Raw genomic sequence first — 19,449 nt, 5'->3', positions numbered from 1 at the left:
ATGATCAGAAAATCATACGAAAAATACCCCTTTCGAATCGATTGTACGATAATCTTATTGTAAGTACACAGCTTTCGAGAGCCGATCATGACAATTGAAAAATTGGGACAAGCACGAAAATTTTTCTTGTACGATACCAGAATGTACCATTTTCGTTTAGTCAGTACAGTTGTCGTTCAAAAATACAATATACTACAACACATTTCATCACTTCCGAATTTTTATTTTGTCGTACGAGAATTTTTGGAACTTTAGTAAACTCTTTATTCTCATATGAGACTAGCATGCAAAAAAAAAAAAACAACGGATGATCATTTCTCTGATAATCTCATTGTGTGTATTAGTGTAGTCTTCTTAGGGCAGGCAGTGGTATTTGTAGGATTAAATACAAAAATAATAAGTGCGCATCCAAACAAATCCCAAATAGTACATAAATGTGTGAAAAATTGTCCGGAAAATCAATATAGCAAAAATCACAAATAACACAATATGAAACAGTAAGTCCAGCAAACGAATAATTGTAATACAGAGTCCAGCCTTCCACTAAAGTGAACATTTCTTGAAAAAAATAGATGTGAACACCCTGTGCCCTCCACCACAAATATACAAGAGCTATAACGGAGATCAATAACGCATAACAAATGATTTCAGGTATTCAGTGATAGTCCACATCAGACCACCAACCATTGTAACTCAGATGGCTACTACAGAGTAGTAGGTAAATGATGTGGTGCTTACTCAATAAAGATCAATATATAGTGAATCAACTTCCAAAGTGCTGATGCAATAATATGCACTCCAATACTAAATAAGTGCAAATAACATTCAATAGATGATGTAAATCCAAAAAGAAACAAAAAAAAAAAATCACAAAAACGTTCATAACGTGCTTGTGCAGAAAAAATAGTTCATAAAGTGATGTAATTTCACAATCCGTAGTGCAAAAAAAATCAGGTCTGTAAAGTGATAAACTTTCACCATCCGTGACAGTGGTGTGCCCCAGCCTCTCATCTCAAGTAAAGACCCCTACAGGTCTAGTCTTGCTTCTATTACAGATGTCTTATGCCACGTACTCACAACCGGACTTTCTGGCAGAAACGGTTCAACGGAATCGGATATTCCGATCGTGTGTGGGCTACATTGGACTCTTACTTTCGAAAATTCTGACGGACCTAGAAATAGAACATGTTTAAAATCTTTCCAACGGAGTCAATTCCTATTGGGAAAACCGTTCGTCTGTATGCTATTCCGACGGACCAAAAACAACTCAAGGATAGCTATTGGCTACTGGCTATTTAACTTCCTTTTTCTAGTCCCGTCGTACGTATTGTACGTCACCGCGTTCTAAATGATCGGACTTTGGTCTGATCGTGTGTACGCAAGTCCGTTTCAGCGGAACTCAGTCGAAACTCCGCCAGAAAAACCGCCAGAGTTTATTCTGACGGAAAAAATGGTCGTGTGTAAGTGGCATTAGATATCCAAAGTAGCAAACTCTTTTTGCTTGGAGCGTCCGGCCAGATCAGACAAATCTCAATGTGGAAAAGAGAACTCCACTGGATGTGTTATTCTCCTTAATATCCACCACTCCTCTGCTGCCACTTCCATCAATGTCTCCTCTCTACTTCCTACAGAGGAGTGGAGGATATTGAGGAGAATAACACATCCAGTGGAGTTTTCTTTCCCACATTGAGATTTGTCTGATCTGGCTGGACGCTCCAAGGAAAAAGAATATGCTGCTTTGGATATCTAATGCTGCGTACACATGAGCGGAATTTCCGTCAGAAAGAGTCCGATGGGAGCTTTGCATCGTATATTCCGACCGTGTGTATGCCCCATCGGACTTTTTCTGTCGAAAATTCAGACGGACTTAGATAGAGAACATGTTCTATATTTTTCCAACGGAACAAATTACTATCGTAAAAAACGCTCGTCTGTATGCTGTTCCGACGCACCAAAAACGATGCATGCTCTGAAGCAAGTACGAGACGGAAGCTATTGGCTACTGGCTATTGAACTTCCATTTTCTAGTCCCGTCGTACGTGTTGTACGTCACCGCTTTCTGGACGGTCGGAATTTGGTGTGACCGTGTGTATGCAAGACAGCTTGAGTGGAATTCCGTCTGAACTCCATCGGAAAAACCTTCAGAGTTTATTCCGACTGCAAAACAAGTCGTGTGTACAGGGCATAAGACATCTATGACAGAAACGCGACTAGACCTGTAGGGGTCTTGAGGTGAGAGGCTGAGGCACACCACTGTCACGGATGCGAAAGTTTATCACTTTAAAAAAACTGATTTTTTTGCACTACGGATGGCGAAATTACAACACTTTACAAACTATTTTTTTTAGTTTTTTCTGCACAAGCACTTTATGAATATTTTTGTGATTTTTTTTATTTTTTGTTTCTTTTTGGGTTTACATCATCTATTGAATATTATTTGCACTTATTTAGCATTGTATTGCATATTATTGCATTAGCACTTTGGAAGTTTATTCACTATATATTGAGTAAGCGCCATTGTTTACTTACCTATATATTATCACTGTGTGGGAACACGTATTCATGCTGGCAGCCACTCATTGATCCATACTCATTTGGTTTGTGCATTAGTATACACTCACTTTATACTACAGAGTAGTATCTCTGTCAGTGGTCATAAAGTTATGGCTGATCGGTGTTTAATTCACATCCCTCTATGATACTCGCAGGAGTTCTCCTTTATGGAATATGAGGACAGGCAGGCCCCTCACACAGATGTATTTCATTTGTTTATTATTATGTATTCAGATGAGTGGTCAGTGCAGCTCTACACATACTTTTTACACTAAGAGCAATTTTTCTTTTTATTTGTAGGATTATCAAATGAAGATGTGCGTGGGGAGGGCTCTGAGTTTTTGGGTTTAAATAAGCTTTAATTAGATAGAAAACAGATGCAAAAACAAGCATTTAATGTGAAAGTCCCATCAAAGTGACTTTAGGGTAAATACTGCAATGATAGTAAAAAATAAGTTCTCAGTAGTAATACACTTTCCCTGTAACATAGTTATGTTTTTTTTTTTAATGACTTCAGTGCTTTCTTGTCCATTAAGAGAGAATTGGTTGCTTTTTTTCTCATTCAGACAAGATAGACAATGGTTATTTTTTTTTTGAACTCTTAATCTACCATAGACATGTCATTTTCCCTCTTGTAATGTTCCTGGTTATTATAATGTCCATGACCTACCAGTTTAATTGAAATGATGCCAAAGCTCGGTTATGTCTATGCAGAGCAAAATTGCTGCTTTCAAATAAAATGACTACTTTGTAGCAAGGGGCTAACATCGTCCTGTAGAGTGACAGCCATTTTTTTGGAGGCACGCTGCATTAGGGTACTGTTGGGGTGCTCATTTTGGATGTGATGGAGGTGCGATTCCTGGCTGTCTGCTGTATATCCACAGTCCTCACAAACATAGAGTTTGTTCCTACGTTCCTTATAAGCATAATTCTGTTGCACTCCATGTATTTTTTTCAAGTGTGACTCCAGTGAGCATCGTTGGGTGAAAGCTTTGTCGCACAAGTGGCATTTGTATGGCCGAACACCTACAGAAAAGAAAATGAGTAGTAAGGATTTTGGTTTGTATAAACACTGTGCTTTAGATATTTAACCTGCAAGTTAAAGCAGTAGTAAGCCACTGCAGAATAAAAAAAAAACACCTGAATTGCATACTAGCACATTATGAAATATACTTACCTTAGAACGAAGCCCTTCAAGCGGCGCACTGTCACCGCTGAGAGGGCTGACATCTTCCCCCCCGATCTTTCTTCCAGCACTGTGAGTGGCCAGAGCCACAATAACATCACTTCCGTGCATGCGCACGACACCCCTCGGTTCCGGCAAGAAGCTCTGAAGTTCTGGCACAGTATGCCGGACTTCCACAGCTTATGTGCCGGTGACGTCGGCGGCTGCATCCAGGGTGAATATCTCCTAAATGGTGTATGTTTAGGAAATATTCATTTTACCTACAGGTAAGCCTTATTATAGGTTTACCTGAAGGTAAATATCCCACAGCGGGCTTTACTCCGGCTTTAAGGGTGTAAACATCTATAGTGCTGTACTGGAACAAATGCGCATCCTATCCTGCATACTATAATGTGTAAGTTCCACTTTCATTTTGTGTATAGTGCAAGATTGTGCTTCTGTGTACCTCATTTTGTCTAAAGTCTGACCCTGTCTGACTCAGGCTGGGTTCACACTGCCGTGGGGAGCGGTTCGAAGCAGGGGTCTGGTGCAGCCCTGTTCACTGTTTCAGATCCGATTTCGGTCTAAATTTTTGGCTGAATTCGGACCTGAAACGGACCAGAAGATGCACAGGGTCCTGTGCAATTCGCCCCGCAGCCGTCCTGGAGCTGTGTGAGCGGGCTCCATAGACGGAGAAATCCCTCATCCAATTTGCAATAGTGTGAACTGTGTATCAATTCTGTCACTGTTCTTTCTATAGCTCCATACCCTACACCCTGCTCTTCTTGTTAGTGTTCTACTGCTGGTGGAACTAGGTTTGTGACAGGTCTGCTTTAATCGAGAGGCTGCATCTAAATCACTCATATTATATAATCAGTGGCTGTGTATGACTGTATCTAAATGTCTTACATACACCAGTCAGCATTCAGAATCTCCCACCAATTGTCACATTGACTGATACATGTGTTGGTAAAACTGTACATATCACTGCAACCACTTAGTGTATCCAAGAATGATACTTTGTTTTTTTCAGAATAATTTAATTTAACGGCAAAGGTAATGGATATCTCATGTTTTTTATCAAAGGAAAACTGGCCCAAAATAGTAAAAACAAATAATATTCTAAACTTTTTAGCTGTATATTTCTTGTCTTACTCTGAATAACCTTAAAAAAAAACTAAAAAAAAACTATAAATTCTAATCCCGATGTTTGCGGCAGTGCCATATGTGTGTATATTATCTGTTGTGTGTCCCTGTAGAGCAAGATTGGAGGTCAAAAAGGGAATAGAAACATGGAGGGGCGAAAAATACATGGTCCTTTGATAGTTGCATGACTGTTTTAGTCTCTTGAATTAACAGCTAAACTGAGTGACACTATAGGATGGGATTGGTAAAAAGTAAGTACCCTCTTTTTCCAAAGGGTAAAGCTGTGCTCAAATCAGTTTATCCTAAATATAGTCAAGTTAGGGTACAGACCAGAGTTTATGTTTAGTTCTTTTACAGATTTTTTTTTTTTTATGTATATATACTTCAATCAGTCAAGACTACAGACTAGAGATGTGCATGACTTAAAATTTGTTTTGTTCAGTTTCATATGCATTAAGTTAATAATTTTGTGGTAACACAAGTGGTCAGAATAGCACCAGTTGCACAGCTCCTGACATAAACAGGACAATGTCTTTTGGCTCACTGACTTATGACGTTCGGTGCTCCCTGTAACTGTGTGTGCAGCCTTGTGCTGCCATCTGTTAGCATGTTACAAAACTAGTCTCTAAACTTTTTGATACCACCTTGTATTTTACTTTTATACCTTGCTGTATTTTTTGCAATAAGTTTCCATGTCAAATTTGAATAATTTTTCTAATCATTTATTTTGGATTAGTTGAAATTCATTACTATTGTAATTCACAAATTCTGATACATCCAAATCTCAGAATAACGAAAAACTAGTCTGGATTTTGCTTCGTAATGAAACATACATGTCTATATCAGACTACTGTAATCCTCTACACAGCAGTACTGTAAGAAGGTTGTTTTCCACTGAATTGTTCAGTGATAGCCAGCCTAAAGCCTGGTACACACTACAAGTTTTTTTTCCATACAATCCAGTGGGTTGAACAAAAAAAACTGTCAGCTCCGGTCGGTGACACTGTACTAATGATTCGTTATTAGTGCAGCGATCTCCTCTGCTGAGCTGTTGTGTTCTGAAGGGGGGCGGCCCCCCACCAGAACACTATAATCAGCGCTCTCTGTCATTGGCTGAGAGTGCTAATAGGGAATCTGCTGCTGGTTTTCCAGCATGCACGTCCCACAGAAGTTCGGCCGGCTTCTGTCGGATAGACCGATATACATACAGGCCCAATGTCGGCTGTTTTTTTTTGTACCGGCTGATGTCTCCCGACATTAGGTCCATGTGTACCCGGCTTAAAGGTGAACATGCTGGCAGAAGGGGAAAGATAAAGGATGACTTTGGCAATGGGGCTCTTCTCCTTTATTCTTATGGGTGGATAGAGGAGATAGAGGATTTTATTTTTCCTAGCATTTGGCTTTAAAGTGCTGGGCCGCCATCAGGGGGGTACAGGCAGTCCTCATGTAAGGGGCCCTAGCGTCCCTAGGGGCCCAGCTGGCCAGGGCCCACTCCCCCTACTGCAGTACATGAAATTAATCTTTTACCAGCTCCGCCACTAACCTACACGATGCAGAAACAAGCCTCTGTCTACTTTCACTTTCACCAGCACCGCAAACCCCCCCCCCCCCCCCCCGCCGGCAGTTGCTAAGAGGAAGAAAGCATTAGCATTATGTAATTTAACAAGCCCGAGCCGCCGCTGTCTCACTCCCAGCAGGTGATCATGACCAGCGCTAGCTCCTCTCCATTCCCTGCTGAGGCGGAACCTGCTGGCTGCTGCTAGGTTTGCTTGCAATGTGATTGGCCGGGGCAGGGCGATTGGCTAGCTCGTCGACGGTGAACATGGTCCCAGCCCTAACAGATGCACGCAGATAGATACGAGCAGCGTGGTGGGTAAGTCACAAAGATGTAATGTGTGCTCCTGTGCCCCCCCTGTGCTGCCTGTAGATTTGATTTAGACTTTATTTAATCTCCTTCTTCTTGGATGGGACACTAGAGGCTAACAATATGGCATAATTGAGTTGCATTGTGAAAATGGATGATGATGACTCTGTGTGCAGATGAGAGTTACATTGCGGAGACCTCTTCGCTATGTAACGCTCATCCCCACACAGAGTCATCCTCATCCATTTTCACAATGCAACTCAATCATCTTCATCCCCACCCAGAACCATCCATCTCTCCAGTCTCCACAATGCATCTCCACCCACGCCCAGCACCATCCATCCCTCCAGTCTCCATAATGCATCTCTACCCACGTCCAGCACCATCCATCCCTCCAGTCTCCACAACGCATCTCCACCCACGCCCAGCACCATCCATCCCTCCAGTCTCCACAATGCATCACCACCCACGCCCAGCACCATCCTTTCCTTCAGTTTCCACAATGCATCGCCACACACACCCAGCACCATCCATCCCTCCAGTCTACACAATGCATCCCCACCCACGCTCACCACCCTCCATCTCTCTAGTCTCCACACTGCATCGCCACCCACACCCAGCACCATACATCCCTCTAGTCCCCACAATGCATCGCCACCTACGCTCACCACCCTCCATCTCTCTAGTCTCCACACTGCATCGCCACCCACACCCAGCACCATACATCCCTCTAGTCCCCACAATGCATCTCTACCCACGCCAAGCACCATCCATCCCTCCAGTCTCCACAATGTATCCACGCCCAGCACCATCCATCCCTCCAGTCTCCACAATGCATTGCCACCCACGCCCAGCACTATCCATCCCTCCAGTCTCCACAATGCATCCCCACCCACGCCCAACACCATCCATCTCTCCAGTCTCCACAATGCATCACTACCTACGCCCAGCACTATCCATCCCTCCATTTTCCACAATGCATCGCCACCCATGCCCAGCACCATCCATCCCTCCAGTCTCAACAATGCATCCCCACCCACGCCCAACACCATCCATCTCTCCAGTCTCCACAATGCATCGCTACCTACGCCCAGCACTATCCATCCCTCCAGTCTCCACAATGCATCGCCACCCACGCGCAGCACCATCCATCCCTCCAGTCTCAACAATGCATCCCCACCCACGCCCAGAACCATACATCCCTCCAGTCTCCACAATGCATCCCCACCCACCCCAGCACCATCCATCCCTCCAGTCTCCACATTGCATTGCCACCCACGCCCAGCACCATCTATCCCTCCAGTCTCCACAATGCATCCCCACCCTCACCCAACACCATCCCTCCCTCCAGTCTCCACAATGCATCGCTACCTACGCCCATCACTATCCATCCCTCCAGTCTCCACAATGCATCGCCACCCACGCCCAGCACCATCCATCCCTCCAGTCTCAACAATGCATCCCCACCCACTCCCAGAACCATACATCCCTCCAGTCTCCACAATGCATCCCCACCCACCCCAGCACCATCCATCCCTCCAGTCTCTACAATGAATCCCCACCAATTCCTAGCACCATCCATCCCTCCAGTCTTCAGAATGCATCCCCACCCACACCCAGCACACCATCCATCCCTCCGGTCTCCACAATGCATCGCCACCCACGGCCAGCACCATCCTTTCCTCCAGTCCCCACAATGTATCCCCACCCATGCCCAGCACCTTCCATCCCTCCAGTCTCCTAGTCTCATATATTAAGGTGTAATGCCCTGTACACACGAGTTAATAATTTTGTGGTAACACAAGTGGTCAGAATAGCACCAGTTGCACAGCTCCTGACATAAACAGGACAATGTCTTTTGGCTCACTGACTTATGACGTTCGGTGCTCCCTGTAACTGTGTGTGCAGCCTTGTGCTGCCATCTGTTAGCATGTTACAAAACTAGTCTCTAAACTTTTTGATACCACCTTGTATTTTACTTTTATACCTTGCTGTATTTTTTGCAATAAGTTTCCATGTCAAATTTGAATAATTTTTCTAATCATTTATTTTGGATTAGTTGAAATTCATTACTATTGTAATTCACAAATTCTGATACATCCAAATCTCAGAATAACGAAAAACTAGTCTGGATTTTGCTTCGTAATGAAACATACATGTCTATATCAGACTACTGTAATCCTCTACACAGCAGTACTGTAAGAAGGTTGTTTTCCACTGAATTGTTCAGTGATAGCCAGCCTAAAGCCTGGTACACACTACAAGTTTTTTTTCCATACAATCCAGTGGGTTGAACAAAAAAAACTGTCAGCTCCGGTCGGTGACACTGTACTAATGATTCGTTATTAGTGCAGCGATCTCCTCTGCTGAGCTGTTGTGTTCTGAAGGGGGGCGGCCCCCCACCAGAACACTATAATCAGCGCTCTCTGTCATTGGCTGAGAGTGCTAATAGGGAATCTGCTGCTGGTTTTCCAGCATGCACGTCCCACAGAAGTTCGGCCGGCTTCTGTCGGATAGACCGATATACATACAGGCCCAATGTCGGCTGTTTTTTTTTGTACCGGCTGATGTCTCCCGACATTAGGTCCATGTGTACCCGGCTTAAAGGTGAACATGCTGGCAGAAGGGGAAAGATAAAGGATGACTTTGGCAATGGGGCTCTTCTCCTTTATTCTTATGGGTGGATAGAGGAGATAGAGGATTTTATTTTTCCTAGCATTTGGCTTTAAAGTGCTGGGCCGCCATCAGGGGGGTACAGGCAGTCCTCATGTAAGGGGCCCTAGCGTCCCTAGGGGCCCAGCTGGCCAGGGCCCACTCCCCCTACTGCAGTACATGAAATTAATCTTTTACCAGCTCCGCCACTAACCTACACGATGCAGAAACAAGCCTCTGTCTACTTTCACTTTCACCAGCACCGCAAACCCCCCCCCCCCCCCCCGCCGGCAGTTGCTAAGAGGAAGAAAGCATTAGCATTATGTAATTTAACAAGCCCGAGCCGCCGCTGTCTCACTCCCAGCAGGTGATCATGACCAGCGCTAGCTCCTCTCCATTCCCTGCTGAGGCGGAACCTGCTGGCTGCTGCTAGGTTTGCTTGCAATGTGATTGGCCGGGGCAGGGCGATTGGCTAGCTCGTCGACGGTGAACATGGTCCCAGCCCTAACAGATGCACGCAGATAGATACGAGCAGCGTGGTGGGTAAGTCACAAAGATATAATGTGTGCTCCTGTGCCCCCCCTGTGCTGCCTGTAGATTTGATTTAGACTTTATTTAATCTCCTTCTTCTTGGATGGGACACTAGAGGCTAACAATATGGCATAATTGAGTTGCATTGTGAAAATGGATGATGATGACTCTGTGTGCAGATGAGAGTTACATTGCGGAGACCTCTTCGCTATGTAACGCTCATCCCCACACAGAGTCATCCTCATCCATTTTCACAATGCAACTCAATCATCTTCATCCCCACCCAGAACCATCCATCTCTCCAGTCTCCACAATGCATCTCCACCCACGCCCAGCACCATCCATCCCTCCAGTCTCCACAATGCATCGCCATCCACACCCAGCACCATCCATCCCTCCAGTCTCCATAATGCATCTCTACCCACGTCCAGCACCATCCATCCCTCCAGTCTCCACAACGCATCTCCACCCACGCCCAGCACCATCCATCCCTCCAGTCTCCACAATGCATCACCACCCACGCCCAGCACCATCCTTTCCTTCAGTTTCCACAATGCATCGCCACACACACCCAGCACCATCCATCCCTCCAGTCTACACAATGCATCCCCACCCACGCTCACCACCCTCCATCTCTCTAGTCTCCACACTGCATCGCCACCCACACCCAGCACCATACATCCCTCTAGTCCCCACAATGCATCGCCACCTACGCTCACCACCCTCCATCTCTCTAGTCTCCACACTGCATCGCCACCCACACCCAGCACCATACATCCCTCTAGTCCCCACAATGCATCTCTACCCACGCCAAGCACCATCCATCCCTCCAGTCTCCACAATGTATCCACGCCCAGCACCATCCATCCCTCCAGTCTCCACAATGCATTGCCACCCACGCCCAGCACTATCCATCCCTCCAGTCTCCACAATGCATCCCCACCCACGCCCAACACCATCCATCTCTCCAGTCTCCACAATGCATCACTACCTACGCCCAGCACTATCCATCCCTCCATTTTCCACAATGCATCGCCACCCATGCCCAGCACCATCCATCCCTCCAGTCTCAACAATGCATCCCCACCCACGCCCAACACCATCCATCTCTCCAGTCTCCACAATGCATCGCTACCTACGCCCAGCACTATCCATCCCTCCAGTCTCCACAATGCATCGCCACCCACGCGCAGCACCATCCATCCCTCCAGTCTCAACAATGCATCCCCACCCACGCCCAGAACCATACATCCCTCCAGTCTCCACAATGCATCCCCACCCACCCCAGCACCATCCATCCCTCCAGTCTCCACATTGCATTGCCACCCACGCCCAGCACCATCTATCCCTCCAGTCTCCACAATGCATCCCCACCCTCACCCAACACCATCCCTCCCTCCAGTCTCCACAATGCATCGCTACCTACGCCCATCACTATCCATCCCTCCAGTCTCCACAATGCATCGCCACCCACGCCCAGCACCATCCATCCCTCCAGTCTCAACAATGCATCCCCACCCACTCCCAGAACCATACATCCCTCCAGTCTCCACAATGCATCCCCACCCACCCCAGCACCATCCATCCCTCCAGTCTCTACAATGAATCCCCACCAATTCCTAGCACCATCCATCCCTCCAGTCTTCAGAATGCATCCCCACCCACACCCAGCACACCATCCATCCCTCCGGTCTCCACAATGCATCGCCACCCACGGCCAGCACCATCCTTTCCTCCAGTCCCCACAATGTATCCCCACCCATGCCCAGCACCTTCCATCCCTCCAGTCTCCTAGTCTCATATATTAAGGTGTAATGCCCTGTACACACGATCGGACATTGATCAGACATTCCTACAAAAAAATCCATCGATTTTTTCCAACGGATTTTGGGCCAAACTTGTCTTGCATACACACGGTCGCACAAAGTTGTCAGAAAATCCAATCGTTCTGAACGCAGTGACGTAAAACACGTACGTCGGGACTATAAACGGGGAAGTAGTCAATAGCTTTCGTCTCTTAATTTATTCTGAGCATGCGTGGCACTTTGTGCATCGGATTTGTGTACACACAATTGGAATATAAATGATCAGATTTTGTTGTTGGAAAATTTTATATCCTGCTCTCAAACTTTGTGTGTCGGAAATTCCGACGGAAAAGGTCCGATGGAGCCCACACACGATCGGAATTTCCGACAACACAATCCAATCTCACTTTTTCCATCGGAAAATCCGACCGTGTGTACAGGGCATAAGAGTGTTAAAATAAAAGTGGGTGCAACAAAGGACTCATTTGGGTGCCATGGGGCAGATTCGGTGGGACAGCCAGTGGGCGGGCCCTGGGGAATGTTGGTGGTCAGGCCCCAGGGGGCCTAGGCCTAAATCTGTGTAAGTGTAAGGGGCCCCAAACTTTCTGATGGCTGCCCTGTTAAAGTGCCCCTGTGCTTAGACTATGGGGATTAAACTTTTTACATATTCTTAACAAGCAGTAAAAGAGTTTTAAACAAGCCATAACTAACCTCTGTATTCAAGTTATTTATCCTCAAAGAACACAACAATCACTCTGAAGTTGGGGTACAGTTAATTTAAAAGCCCCCATTCACACAATGTAATGTGCATTTTTCCTGTGTTGTTGTACTTTGCACATAGAGTAACCCAATTATTTTAATAAGCTGCCCTCTATGCAACAAATGCAGCAAAGAAGCTCAAGTATCTTTTTTAGCATTATTTTAGCTGTAGGTTTTGCCATGTTTTTTTTTGCACATCTTGCTTGCTGTGTTTGGGATGTCATTAACATTGAATAGAAACGCAACTGCAATGAGTTTTTTTTTTTGTGCATTTTGTGAACCTGCAAAAAAACGATTCTGCACAACTTAACATGCTATACAACTGTGGATGCAGCCTACCAGCTGCTGGTTGTGTACGTTAGAATGGTGGCAGCCTTCTAAGATCTGTTCTTCATAAAGAAAAGTTAAACTTCCAATGCCTATGTTGTGAAGTTTTAAAATTAAAATGTCACTGTAGGTAAAAAATTATAAACTGTCCTTTGAAAGGTTCCAGTTACATACACTGAGCAAAATTATAAACGCAACACTTTTGTGTTTGCCCCTATTTATCATGAGCTGAACGCAAAGATCTACGACTTTTTCTATGTACACAAAAGGCGTATTTCTCTCAAATGTTGTTCACAAATCTGTCTAAATCTGTGTTAGTGAGCACTTCTCCTTTGCCAAGATAATCCATCCACCTCACAGGTGTGGCATATCAATATGCTGATTAGACAGCATGACAGGTGTGCCTTAGGCTGGCCACAATAAAAGGCCACTGAAATGTGCAGTTTGAACACACAGCACAATGCCACATATGCCAAAAGTTTTGAGGGAGCATGCAATTGAATTGCCCTTGAACGGCAGACTTTCCTTCCTCTCTCCCCTATCACTTGTTATCACATGACTGGAGAGAGGAACGAGAAGCTGCCTTCAAAATGGTGAGTACATGTGGGAGGGGGAGGAGAGGGAGGACACTGATGTGAAGGGCTGCTGATGGGGGCTCTCTGATGGGGACTGTGATGTGAAGGGAGCTGCTGGTGGGGACTGTGATGTGAAGGGAGCTGCTGGTGGGGACTGTGATGTGAAGGGAGCTGCTGGTGGGGACTGTGATGTGAAGGGAGCTGCTGGTGGGGACTGTGATGTGAAGTGTGCTGCTGGTGGGGACTGTGATGTGAAGGGAGCTGCTGTTGGGGACTCTGATGTGAAGTGGGCTGCTGTTTGGGACTGTGATGTGAAGTGGGCTGCTGGTGGGGACTCTGATGTGAAGTGGGCTGCTGGTGGGGACTCTGATGTGAAGTGGGCTGCTGGTGGGGACTGTGATGTGAAGGGAGCTGCTGATTGGGACACTCTGATGTAAGGGGGACGCTGTTGGGGACTCTCTGATGTAAGGGGGACGCTGTTGAGGACACTCTGATGTAAGGGGGGCGCTGTTGAGGACACTCTGATGTAAGGGGGGGCGCTGTTGGGGACACTCTGATGTAAGGGGGGCGCTGTTGGGGACACTCTCATGTAAGGGGGACGCTGTTGGGGACACTCTGATGTAAGGGGGACCCTGTTGGGGACACTCTGATCTAAGGGGGGCGCTGTTGGGGACACTCAAAATTAAAGCGGGCCAGTCATGAGGAAGTTAAGGGCCAAATTTTTGTCCCAGTCCAGCCCTGTATGCCACACCTGTGATCCCTCCATAAAGAGTACCTGTTACGTGCCTATTGCTGTCACAAGGGATGTTTACATTCCTTGTGACAGCAATACAGTTAAAGTGATACAAAAAAAAATTTTTGTTAAAAATTTAAAGTGCCCCCATGCTTGAACAGCAATCGTTCCACACATGTGAAGTATCACCGTGAATGTAAGATCATGGCCAGTAATTCTAGCTCCCGACATCCTCTGTTAATCTAAAGTGGTAACTTATAATAGCTTTTAAAGCATCGCCTATGTATAATAAAATTTACGTCCTTTGTCACCATTGCACGGGTGTGCGTAATTTTAAAGCATGACATGTTTGCTATCTACTCGCTGTAACATCATCTTTTAAATTTTACAAAATATTGTGTTTTTTTGCATTCATATTCAAAAAAGCTTATTTTTTCCAAAAAATTGCATTTGAAAAACCACTGCGCAAATAAGGTGTAACATAAAAAAATTGCGAAACCCGCCAATTTATTCTCTAGGGCCTCTGCTTAAAAAAATACATATATAATGTTTAGGGGTTCTAAGACATTTTCTAGCAAAAAATACTGATTGTTACATGTGAACAAAAAGTGCCAGAAATTCCCTGGAGCGGAAGTGGTTATATATAGAAAATACCTGGTGATCCTGCCATTCTCCTAAATGTAACCTTAGTTTCCGGCCAGGCAGACTATGCTATTGAGCAGCTAGTCAAATGACTGATCCCCCCAGCATTGTTGGCACCTGGAAGCAGTGCCTCCTCATTATGTATTCATTACCACTGGGCACCTTGGCTGCTTTCTCCAGTGCACATGCTCTGCAATTGTATTGTTTACAAATCTTCTACATTGCTTAGTCTAAACTACCTGTCCTGATGTCAGTGCTGAAGTAAATCTATACCTGCTGCTCATTAAGTAAGGAACAAGTGCAGATAGCGGTCACATTACTGCAGATAAAACATCAAAAAATATGTTTTTATTCCTTTTCTATTATTTAAACATCAGCAAGTGGAAAACCAATGCTAAAGTTTTCTGCAGTTCTTATAGATACATAGTTAAATACGGGTTTAGTTTGAATGGTTTGAAGTGCTCTTACTGCTTGTTCAGAATACGTAAACCCTTTAGTTTGCAAGATCTGAGCATAGGTTCACTTTAAGTCTGTTTTCACCATTTTTTTCTTACATCTTCCACTGACTGTTATTATCATTGTCTTAACACACCTTTTCAGCCTACTGAAACGTTTTATCCCTAAACCCACAAAGGAGCTTAGTGATAAAAAGGAGCGTTTTGACATGCAATTTGACATGTCAAATCGGCAGTGATTGCCGTCAATGTCACTGTCCTAATCGGTGCAACGCCACATCTGCGGCGCTGCACCGATTTCATAAAGTAGTTTCTGTACTACTTTTTGTGATTACGGGCTGCGGTTTTGCACAGATATCTCTGAAATCGCGGCTGAAATCGGGACTGTCATGCGGGAGTGAAATCGTGCAAGTTCAGTTGAACTCGCGCGTTTTCATCCCTGCAGCTCAGTGTGAACCTGGGCTTAGAGTTGCTCTTTTGTCATGCCTGATGCTACATTTAACCCTTTTGCTGCTCCCAATGTAATCGTGTAGGCATGTTAAAGGAACTTCTTGTAAAAAAAAAAAAAAAGGCATGTTAAAGGAGAAGTCCAGCCAAAGCTCATTTGACTGTACTTCTCCTATGGATCACAGGAGTACAGTTCATTTTGTACTCCTTTGACCCGTTTTCAGCAGAGAGTGGGTTGAAGTCCGCTGTCTACTGATGTCACAGATGTCAGTCCAGGCTCCATGTCATTGCATCAATATAGTCTGGATCTGCCAGGTGCCTGGACTGACACCCGGCTCAGCCTCTCAGCTAGCCACTGAGAACCTGAGCTGGCCGCCCCCTCCACAGCCAGCGCTCCAATGAGTGAGGAGGGGGCAGAGCAGAGAGCTGTGACTGACAGTCTGCATCTCTCTGCCCGGGGAGCTGTAAGAACTGAGCGATCGGCGGTGTTTGATCGCTTGGTTCTCAGTGCAGAGGCGCTGGGGGAAAGATGCAGCTCTGGACCGATGCTGCATCCACCTAGGTAAGTACGAATCTGCAAAAAAAAACTTTACTTCTCTTTTAACTTACTCCCAACTGCTATAGCAGCAAGGAGTTTGTCTTCTAGGCTGCTAGCTTTGTAGTAGAAGTGATTCAGGGAGCATGTGGGTAGAGGTGCTCAATAAGCTTAAACAGAGTGCAGAGGTGACATTAGGCTTATAATAGACCCCCGATGTCTCTTTTAAAGTGGTTGTAAAGTCAGAAGGTTTTTTATCTTAGTGCATTCTATGCATTAAGATAAAAAACCTTCTGTGTGCCGCAGCCACCCTTAGCCTCCCTAGTACTTACCTGAGCCCATCTCGATCCAGCGATGTTGCAGGAGAGTCTCGGCTGCCCAGAACTCTCCCTCCTGATTGGCTGAGACAGCAGTGTGGCGCCATTGGCTCCCACTGCTGTCAAAGTCAATGAGCCAATGAGGAGAGAGAGGGGGTGGGGCCATACTGTGTCTCCGTGTCTGAAAGGAGACATAGAGTAGCGGCTCGGCTTGGGTGCCCCATAGCAAGCTGCTTGCTGTGGGGGCACTCGGCAGGAGGAAGGGGCCAGGAGAGCCAGCAAGGGACATGAGAAGAGGAGAATCTGGGTTGCTCTATGCAAAACCACTGCACAGAGCAGATAAGTATAACATGTTTGTTATGTTTAAATTAAAAAACTGAGACTTAAAACCAGTCATCTACAGCATAGAGTAGTGATGTCAGTAGACTCCCCGCCCACCTCTACACTCCCCTTGTCAATATGCATTTTCTCCTGTGTATTTCTTACACTGAACTTCTGCTATGATCTCTAACATCCAGTGAAAAGACAGGAAAGTAACCACATGACTTCAGCATGCCAAATCATGCTGAGGTGTGGAACAGCCAATCCTTGCAGAGCTGCTGAAGAAAGGAGTGGGGGTGGGAATTAAAAAATAATGCATGTCTTAGGCTAGTGCACGAGATATGTAAATCACCTGTCACACACAGCAAGGGGGAAGATTTGACAAAGTTTTTCTCTGTTTGTCAAGATTTATCTCACTGAACAATAAAAGAGGATTGCTCAGAGCTGGATTAACTCTTTGTGGCAAGACTGGGCTCAAATGATAGGAAATCTTATACTCTACATTATGACATTAAAAAAAAAATTTGGGTTTACATCCACTTTAAGTTATTAAAGTTAAGTTAAAAATATATATTTGTGATCAAATTTGATGCATGCTCTACCTCACTGGTGGTGGAACAAAAGCTGTTGTGTCTCCCTCAGTGCTGGCACAAACAGCAGTGATGCAATTCTAGGACCAAACGTTGGGTTTCTGGTTCCAAGCCCTGTTTGCGTTCAAAGGCTGAGCGGTGTGCGCTCCAGGACAACAGAGAGTGCTGCTACAGTCACTGACAGCCTTACTAGTCTTGGATGTAAGCAAATGGTTACCACCTACCACAGTCCATTTGGTCTCTTAAGAATCCCTTGTCTCTACAGTGTCAAGCTTGTGTACTTTGCCATGTACACGCAAATACAAATGCAAATTGGGTCGGGTGCATGCATGTAAAAAAAACACAATTATGTCACAGTATTATGATTCACCATGCATGCCAGAGTGAAAGTAATAATTCTAGGGCCACCATTTACTGTTAACATTCAGTTGATAAGCTTTAAGGGCTTTTAAAGTTTACTGTATAGAATTGCGGTACCATGGTTTTCCCGTTTTTTGAGTGCGTATAATTTTGAGACTTGACATATTTAGTATCTATTTACTCAACACAATTTAATCTTTTGTATTTTGCAAATGGCTAAATGCAAAATGGATATTATATTGTCTTTGTGTGCACTAAAATCAATGTGAGTGTATTTTCTACTGAAAATATATAGATTTGATAAGTAGCAAAATTTTTGTGTGCCATAAAAAGTGGCAACTGTAACCATTTTATTCAACAGCTTCAAAGGTAATCTGGCATATATGCCTGGTGGTTGGAAACTCCTAAGAAAAGTAACTAGCTAGCCTAGGTCAGCATACTGCGTTGGGTGAAAAACTGGATACATTTATATTACATACGCTACACAGTAACAAAAATTGTAGTCATAGTATAAAAGAAAACCCTGAAAAACATCATAGCACAATACCCAATGTGTCAGATATGATCTGGCATATCTGGTTCCCGGAAGTACATATTGTGTATTGTGCTACGATGCTACTTTAAAATGATTACAGTCTTCCGGCACCTATATAGAGCTACAGTATACAGTGGGGACGGAAAGTATTCAGACCCCCTTAAATTTTTCACTCTTTGTTATATTGCAGCCATTTGCTAAAATCATTTAAGTTCATTTTTTTTCCTCATTAATGTACACACAGCACCCCATATTGACAGAAAAACACAGAATTGTTGACATTTTTGCAGATTTATTAAAAAAGAAAAACTGAAATATCACATGGTCCTAAGTATTCAGACCCTTTGCTCAGTATATAGTAGAAGCACCCATTTGATCTAATACAGCCATGAGTCTTTTTGGGAAAGATGGAGCAAGTTTTTCACACCTGGATTTGGGGATCCTCTGCCATTCCTCCTTGCAGATCCTCTCCAGTTCTGTCAGGTTGGATGGTAAACATTGGTGGACAGCCATTTTTAGGTCTCTCCAGAGATGCTCAATTGGGTTTAAGTCAGGGCTCTGGCTGGGCCATTCAAGAACAGTCACGGAGTTGTTGTGAAGGCACTTCTTCATTATTTTAGCTGTGTGCTTAGGGTCATTGTCTTGTTAGAAGGTAAACCTTCGGCCCAGTCTGAGGTCCTGAGCACTCTGGAGAAGGTTTTCGTCCAGGATATCCCTGTACTTGGCCGCATTCATCTTTCCCTCAATTGCAACCAGTCGTCCTGTCCCTGTAGCTGAAAAACACCCCCACAGCATGATGCTGCCACCACCATGCTTCACTGTTGGGACTGTATGGGACAGGTGATGAGCAGTGCCTGGTTTTCTCCACACATACTGCTTCGAATTAAGGCTAAAAAGTTCTATCTTGGTCTCATCGGACTAGAGAATCTTATTTCTCACCATCTTGGAGTCCTTCAGGTGTTTTTTTTTAGCAAACTCCATGCGGGCTTTCATGTGTCTTGCACTATGGAAAGGCTTCCGTCGGGGCACTCTGCCATAAAGCCCCGACTGGTGGAGGGCTGCAGTGATGGTTGACTTTCTACAACTTTCTCCCATCTCCGGACTGCATCTCTGGAGCTTAGCCACAGTGATCTTTGG

At 45.0% G+C, this 19,449-nt stretch overlaps 1 protein-coding gene across 2 annotated transcripts in view; it reads right to left on the bottom strand.

The window, feature by feature from the left end:
• Positions 1–202: 202 nt before the first annotated feature.
• The window catches only part of OVOL1 (ovo like transcriptional repressor 1), an 88,264-nt gene continuing 69,017 nt past the window's right edge, over positions 203–19,449 (bottom strand). For both annotated transcript variants that reach the window (XM_073605250.1, XM_073605251.1), the window contains exon 4: positions 203–3,579. In XM_073605250.1, the coding sequence (XP_073461351.1) occupies positions 3,284–3,579 (296 nt within the window). In that variant the 3' untranslated portion in view covers positions 203–3,283. The remainder of the gene's footprint in view (positions 3,580–19,449) is intronic.

This window comes from Aquarana catesbeiana, linkage group LG11 (assembly GCF_042186555.1).
Source record: "Aquarana catesbeiana isolate 2022-GZ linkage group LG11, ASM4218655v1, whole genome shotgun sequence".
NCBI lineage: Eukaryota > Metazoa > Chordata > Amphibia > Anura > Ranidae > Aquarana > Aquarana catesbeiana.
The sequence above is the reverse complement of the archived record's forward strand: the minus strand, read 5'-3'. Positions and strand labels throughout refer to the sequence as shown.